This window comes from Cnephaeus nilssonii, assembly GCF_951640355.1.
Source record: "Cnephaeus nilssonii genome assembly, chromosome: X".
In the NCBI taxonomy this organism is placed as follows: domain Eukaryota; kingdom Metazoa; phylum Chordata; class Mammalia; order Chiroptera; family Vespertilionidae; genus Cnephaeus; species Cnephaeus nilssonii.
Genome location: NC_137071.1, coordinates 121,009,741 through 121,017,305, shown reverse-complemented (window position 1 = coordinate 121,017,305; position 7,565 = coordinate 121,009,741). Strand labels below are relative to the sequence as shown.

General features: G+C 54.7%; 1 protein-coding gene across 5 annotated transcripts in view; it reads right to left on the bottom strand.

Moving 5' to 3' along the window:
• Positions 1 to 869: 869 nt before the first annotated feature.
• Positions 870 to 7,565, bottom strand: part of ATP2B3 (ATPase plasma membrane Ca2+ transporting 3) — a 78,921-nt gene continuing 72,225 nt past the window's right edge. For 3 of the 5 annotated variants that reach the window (XM_079765272.1, XM_079765271.1, XM_079765273.1), the window contains one exon: positions 870 to 3,980. In XM_079765272.1, coding sequence (XP_079621398.1) covers positions 3,660 to 3,980 — 321 coding nt within the window. In that variant the 3' untranslated portion in view covers positions 870 to 3,659. The remainder of the gene's footprint in view (positions 3,981 to 7,565) is intronic. The other 2 variants (XM_079765274.1, XM_079765275.1) reach the window with 1 other exon arrangement.

The window sequence follows — 7,565 nt, the reverse complement described above, 5'->3', positions numbered from 1 at the left end:
AAATATGATTGAATTCTGTGAAGTTTCTGGAGCAGTCAAACTCATAGAGATAGAAAGTAGGGCGGTTGGTGCCAGGGGCTGGGGGAGGGTGCTGGGGAGTTAGTGTCTAGTGGGGACAGAGTTAGTTCAGTTTGGGAAAATGAAAAGTTCTGTGTGTGGATGGTGAGGATGGATGCACAGCAATGTAAATGTGCTTAATGCCAGTGAACTGGTTAAAGTGATTAAGATGGTAATGTATATATTGTATATCTTTTACCATAATAAAAAGAAGAGGGAGCCTGGCTGGCGTGGCTCAGTGGTTGAGCGTTGACCTATGAACCAGGAGGTCACAGTTCGATTCCTGGTCAGGGCACATGCCCAGGTTGTGGGCTCCATCCCCAGTGTGGGGCGTGCAGGAGGCAGCTGATCAATGATTCTCTCTCATCATTGATGTTTCTATCTCTCTCCCTTCCTTTCTCTGAAACAAATAAAAACATAGTAAAAAAAAGAAAAAGAAAAAGAAAAAGAGGGAGTCTACCCATGTGTCAAGGTCCTGGTGTTGGGCTTGATTTGCTGGCGTTGGATTGTTGTGATCATCTCTGGTCCCCCACCTTCCTCTGAGGACACATCAGGGAGGACATTCAGGCCAGGCCTTTCCAGGTCAAGACAGTTAGAGGACCGCCGTGCAAACCTCTGCCAGGAGCGCATCTGGCTCCACAGGGTGGGTGAACACCTTCCATACGATCAGATGGGCAGCCATACACTCAGGGGAACCCCGCCACTCCTGGGGCTTGGCTCAGCAGGCAAAGCAGACGAACACACCTTTCTCTCGTTCCAGATGAGAATCCACCAAATAAATCACACGTGTTACCCAGACCAGGATTGTAGAAGCCTTTCATTTTTTTATACACAGAAATTTTGGTCTATTCTTTAATTAGGAAATTCAACTACAGACTTTAAATTAGTATGCATCTGTGGTGTTCCTCGTTAAGATATTTTTTTTGTTCATCTTTATAACAGGCAGATAAAAATGTAAAACATATTTAATAACTGAACACGGTTGACCAAGCCATTCCATATAATATAATGTTTTATAGAGAGGGGCTCCCTGGTGACACAGGTCCCTCGGTCTGAAGACAACAGAAGCCAGAGCAATGAGCCGAGGTCACAGCCCCCCCTTTTCTGAACCACACACCCCACGGAAAGGCAACCTAGGACTAAACAATCGACATGTACAGTAGGCAACTTTGTACAGCAGCAGCGAGGGTGCTTTAAATATATATGGACCGTCAGTTCTACCAGTGTATCTACAACAGAATGAAAAGAAGCCCATGGGTGGAGCGCGATGGAGCTCATCTTCTTCAATGGAAACCTTTCCAACTTGACTTCTTGGTTAAGAACACAGACCCTCACCAAATTGAGTTGCCCTTTTTGTGGTGGTCGAAACAAGGACATAGGGGACAATGTACACATGGGTGACATTCTTGATGTGCCCTTTGGAAGAAAGGGATGGCTTTAAGTTATCTGGAGCTGGCATTTGAAGTGGGATTTTCTTTTTAACCGAAATTCCTTTGCCCGAGGTTTGACTACTCCTGCTCAGGGGTGACGTGGCATCCATGCTCACGGCACAGCCTGAGCGTGTTTTGGCCGCCAGCGCGGATGCTCACGATGCAGGTGGAGGTAAGACAAGACCTGGCTGGTGGGGAGCGCATGGGGGGCGCATGGGGGGCGTGATGGGCGGACCAGCCTTGCCACCAGTCCAGCTGCTGCTCAACTGCTGAGCGTGCCCATCTGCACCTGCAGTTTCCATTCTGACCCTCTGTCCCTCAGTCCCCAGCCGCCCCCCAGTGGCTTAGCCCCAGGCCCCAGTGACAGGCACACGGAGGAGCCGTGGTTGGACCCCGACTGTCTCCCTCTGGGAAACATGAGACAGGTGAATTCCAATGTTAAAAGGATCTCTGCTTTCTCTGCATTTCCCTCCCTGGCTAGGGTGCATTCGGGGAAACTGAGGCTTGGCACACTGGGTGCCCACACTGCAAGGAGAGGCTCCCGAGGGAACCATCTGGGGAGCCCAGGCCCAGCTCTCCGTGCCTGCTGATCAGGTGTTCGGCCCACGTGGTGAAGCTGACCTCCTCAGCCTTCCAGACTCACGAGAAAGCGCCACAGGTGGGATTAGAGCAACTGCCACGAGGTGCCATGGCTCCCGGGGGCTTTGCCTCAGTATCTGGTTCCCTGATGTTGCTGTAAGTGGCTGCAGACACAAATCCATGCGGTCGTGGGTCCTAGTTGTTGAACGAGAAGACTGGGGTCAGAAGAGCGCTAGGTGGGTTGTGACTGAGAACTTTCCGAACAGTGTTATGGGAGCCTCGGCAACTACTTGGCATTTGCCAAAGCAAAGAATGGGAGTCCGGTGGGAGGTGCGAGAGGGCTGGGTCCATATTGCAGCCACGTCAGCTCCTCTTGGGTTTTGATGGTACCTCTTCTTCCACTGGTTTCTGTCTGACTCTTGTCACTCCTCCCCCCATTCCAGGTCCCCACATGGGGTCAGAGGCAGCGGGGGGCAGAGCTCTTGAACTTGGATTGTGGACAGAGAAAGCCCAGCAGCCAGAATTCAGCACTTGGAATTGAAGTTGAAATCAAAGGAAACTGAAAGCAAAGTGCCCCCTTCTACCTCCTGGGAGGGATCATCCTCATCAATACTTTGGTATTTTCCTTTTAAATAAAAATTCCATCAAAAGGGATATTCTTTTTTCCCTCTGTAGGCAGGGGTCTCAAAGTGCAAATGTTCCAACTGTAACCGCTTGCACCTTAACCTCGCCCTTCCCCTGACCTTCTTCTGGGAATCGTGATGGTGACCTTGCCCGGGATGGTGCCAGGAGGAGGGAGGGTGGGGGAGGAGAGGGGAGGAGGCTGAGAGCCTGGGGCAGGGCAAGCGACCAAAAAGAGATTCTTGCAGTCTAGTTCCCTGAACAAATCAACCTGCCACAATAAATAATGAGATTTCAAAAGAAGAACATCTGCTAAGAGCAATGGAAAGATCATGCCGATAAATAGTTCCTTATTCTTTAAATATGCACGTATATGCCTATACGCACACGCACACACACAGAGACTGCATGTGTCCCGGGGATGGGGTGCTTGGCGGTTCGCATACGTTTGCAGGCGGCTCTCTCGGGCGGGCTGTCTGGTGAGGGGCATCCTTCCCAACCTTGCAAAGCAGTGCTCGCCTGCTTTCCTTTTGCATGAATCTGTTGATGCAGTGGCTCTCCAGTGGGTGCAACAAAGTTGCCAAGAAACCGAAACCAACCCCGTGCCCCACCGCACAGCCCGATGACAGAAATCTGGTGGCACTGTAGTGTTCATTAAAAAAAAGCTTCGATAGAAAAAAGTGGGGAACACGGCTCTTCTTGTTCTCTAGTTTTTCCTTTGCTCTCCTCCTCCTCTTCCTCCTCCTCCTCCTCCTCTTCCTCCTCCTCCTCCTCCTCCTCCTCATCCATCTCCTTGGTCCCAGGTAAGAAGCCTTGAATTGTTTGGCTTCTTGCAAGTGCTGTGCGAGCGAGCAACGTGTCCAGCCGCTGTGGCTGTGCCCTCCTGCTGCAGGCCTGTGTGTCCCGCCTGGGTGCCCGTGTGTGCGGGGGTGGGTGGGTGGGTGGGGGTGCGCGTGCGGACAGCAGTTATGCTTAGAGGGACGTCTCCACGCTGTGGAGCGGGCTCCCGGGTCTGGAAGAAAACACTGACGAGGTAGCTGACTTGGTGCCATGCGTGGTCAGGTAGATGCCGCTGTCTATGGCGTTGTTGTTCTGGTTGGGGGAGGGGGGCGGGGGGGCCCGCAGGCGCTCCTCGTTCTCATCCACGTCCGTGTCATCTATGAGCGGGATGTTGTGGGTGTAGTCATTGATCAGGAATTCGGGCGTTGCCATGAAGTTATGGATGGAAGTCTTGGATTCCGGTTTCTCCAGGCCTTCGTAGAGCGAGCTACGGAATGCTTTCACCACTCGGATCTGGAGCGGGAGGTGGAGGGACAGGGGCCCGAGGGGGGTGGGGAGGGGATAGTGGAGGGAGGGAGGGAGGGAGCAAGGAGGGAGGGGAGGAAAGAAGAAAGAAAGTAGACAATCAATGGCAGGTCAGGTGCTGGCAAGTTCCACCCACATCCATGGCAGGGGGTCACCGTGTGACAAATGCTCATCCATTGGAATGGACCGGTTGGGGTGGCTCTGCCTGGCTGTGGTGAGGGTTTCAGTTTGGGTCTCGGTCTTGTCAACTGACCCACATGCAGGACGAGTGGCGGTGGCTTTCCCTAGGCTGACCCGGGCAGATATTCTGGAAGCCCTGAGTGACAGAAGCACCGGGCTCTCGGCTGCCACCTCCCCTTTCCCTGCGCTGGGGCTCGGCTGGCTTAGGTGGCCCCTGGGGTCTCAGCCAGATCTGAACTCCAATTTGGTGGAACAGAAAGGTGATGCCAAAAAGGGAGAACACTGGGAGAGGGCTCCTCGCCTTCTCTTACCAGAAAGTCTACGGGTGCATTGCCAACCTTTCTTGAGTGGGTCTCCCTGCCTGGCTTCTCTAGGGATCTCTTTGCTTCCCTCCCAGCTCTCTTGGCCATTAGCCGGCACCCACCATGCCCACGCCATTCAGCCATCAGCGTCCCTGCTAAGTTCAACAGCGTTTCTGTGTCTCCATCTTTTTCGATCCCTCAGGGACACTCAACACAGCCAACTGCTCCTCTTTCTGGAAACTTCTGGCTTCCCAGACATTGCCCATGCCTGGCCCCCTCCTACCTCGCTGGCTACTCTGGCCCCATCTCCTCCATTGCTCTTTCCTCTGGCCTGGCCCTGGCCCTCCTCTCTGTGCACACCCCCAGGTCCACCTCCTGGGGCATAGCTCTGGATATGGCTCTGGGACTCGCCTGACTATAAGCAGGGCCTGTGGCCCAGGCCCTTCTTCAGAGCTCCAGCTCCAGACCTTTCCAGGGCCCCATCTGGAAGCATCCAAGACTGAAAATGGCTCCACTTTTGAGTGGCACCCACTAAGCCTGTCCTGTCCTGTCCAGATGCTTTGATCCACGCTGGCAGTTCCTTGTGTCTCTTTACAGCACCTGGCCCGCAGTTTGGTGCATCTGACTGACTCATCTTTTCCTTAGCAGACCCTTCCATCCACGCATCTCCTGCCACCAGAGGCTCTTTGCAATCGGGTGCTGCCTGCCCCTCCAGCCTTTCCCATGCTGTGTTCCCCTCCTCCTCTTCGCTCTCCAAGGCAACTTCTTTCTGTCCTTCTACTCTGACTTTTCTATGCCTCCTTCCCTGGCCACCCCGCTAGCATCTGCAGACCTCAGGTCAACATAACTTCCCACAGGGAAGAGCTTCCCACAATGCCCTGCTCCCCCCGCCCTGGCGGCCCTCTGACCCTGCACCTCCCACAAGATCCTGCTCCCAGAATTAGCCACTGGGTCTCTCTGACCCCTCCCTTCACTGGTGCTCCATCCTCGCTTACACATGGGCTCAAGTCTCATCGGGCTTCCAAGCCACCGAGTTGCTGCCTCTCTTTGCTCACTTCCTGGCCCGCAGCCTGGGCCCGAGCTGGCTGGCCTTGTGCTGGGATGGGGAAGCCAGCCCCGCCTTATGTAAGAGGGTGAGCACCCCGTGAGTCCCAAAGTCATTCCAGCCCCAAGGTGCTAGGAGTTGGTTTTCTTGGTTTAGATAAGGTGTTGGCGAACTGTGGCCCAAGGGCTAACTCTGGCCCTTGGCCTGGGTTTGTAAATAAAGTTTTATTGGTACACAGCCGGCGCTCTTCATGTATGCTTTGTCTATGGCTGCCTTCGAGATCCAAGGGCATTGTGTAGGTGTGACAGAGACTTGGCCTGCCAAGCCCCTTTTTTTAGGAGAAGTTTGCTGCCCCCCTCATTTAGACCATGAATCACGGTGTTGACAATGAGTCCCTTTCAACCCTCAGCATCCACCCGGCGCTCCTAGATCACTTTAAACCAGGCAAACCTCACAGCCTCTCAAGTGCAAAACACTGAGCCAAAGAGATGTATAAAATGGGCATTTTCTACCTCCATATATGAAATCAGGTTAGGATTTTCTCTGAATTTGGTGAAACCACGTCTTCTGGATGGCAGTCGGCTGACTATTTGCACTTCAGTCCTTAATTCCCCCCAGAAATCGAGAATCACTTGCCAGGTTTAATAAAAAGAAACCGAATGTCCTTCTTTTGTAGCCATTGTAGATAGACTTCACTATTTGGGCCTTTTCTGCTGCAGAATTCAGGGAGAGCCACCACGACATCTGTGGTGGCTGTGTGCTGGTGTGGGATACCCATTTCAGCGGTGGGCCACCCCCCCGCCCCCAAAGTCACAGAAATGAGAGCAAGTTGCTGTCTGTCAATGTTGCCCTTGACCCTGGAGGGGGGGGGGGCCCTTTCGTGGTGGTTTTGCCAGCCAGGATCCCGTGACTCTGGCTACACCCTTTCCTCTTGCTGTGCCCATCCCCTCACTCGGAGCTGGGTCACGTGATCAAGCCAGGGCCCTGCTCAGTCCCTCCTCTGGTCTCCGTGTGCCTGGTTGAACTCCCAAGTCTTTGCCCAAGAAGGGTAGTCAGCCCTCCCCTCCCAGCTTCTGCTGCTCTAAACCAGAAGTTTCCTCCAGGACGCTCCTCCTGGGTGGAATCAGAGACTCACTTTGATGCCTGTCTTGTCCCCCTGGCTTTGGGGGAGGGATTGGGCCTGCCTATTGCCAGAACCTGGCACTGAGCAGGCTCTCAGTCACCAAGATGGGGTCCAGGGCTGTCTGCTCAAACGTTCCGCTGCTGGGGGCTTTCAGCTGATCTGCAGGTTCCACTCCCCTGCGTGCAAATCTCAGGCTATTAACAAAGAGGTTGGCGTTTGTCTTATGATGGGGGGGAGGGGCAGGGGGGGGCGTTTCAGGCCACTCAGCACTGCAGGGCATAGTCCATTCCCGAATCACTGGCTCGGTGAGAAGTGGCAAACATTTCTAAGAGATGCCCACCCTGGAGGCCCAAGCTGGCACACGGGTCCTGGGGATGTCCTCACAGCGCGTGGAACCAGTACCCTTCCCCAGCACATGGCCCTCACTGCCTCCTCAGGCTCCTCTCCTGGCCTGGGATAGTCCCAGGGTGGGGTCCTCAGGCCACCCCTCCATCTCTACCACTCCTACAGGGACCTCAGACCCTCAAGGCTGTCTGTTAATGCCGCCTACAGCCCACAGGCCGCCGTGATGCCAAGCACACCCTGTACTGCCACCACCCGTGTCCGAGGCCGGGGCTCGTCCCTTCCCAGTGCGCTAGACGTATGTGCCTGCTGCCCCTCACCTCTCCTTGGATGGCCAATGGCCATTGAAGAAGGCTGCAGAGCGCCCTCAGCCTGGTTCTGCCCACTCTGGCCCTCGCTTAGCCTTCCGGTCCCAGGGCAGGGCTCCAGCTGTGCCCCATGGGCCCTGGTTCCCAACCTCTTCACGGGAGAACCTCTCACTGCAGGCCTGTGCCCCATGGGCCCCATGGGCCCTGGTTCCCAGCCTCTTCACGGGAGAACCTCTCACTGCAGGCCTGCCAGGCCCTGGAGGCCCCTTGGGC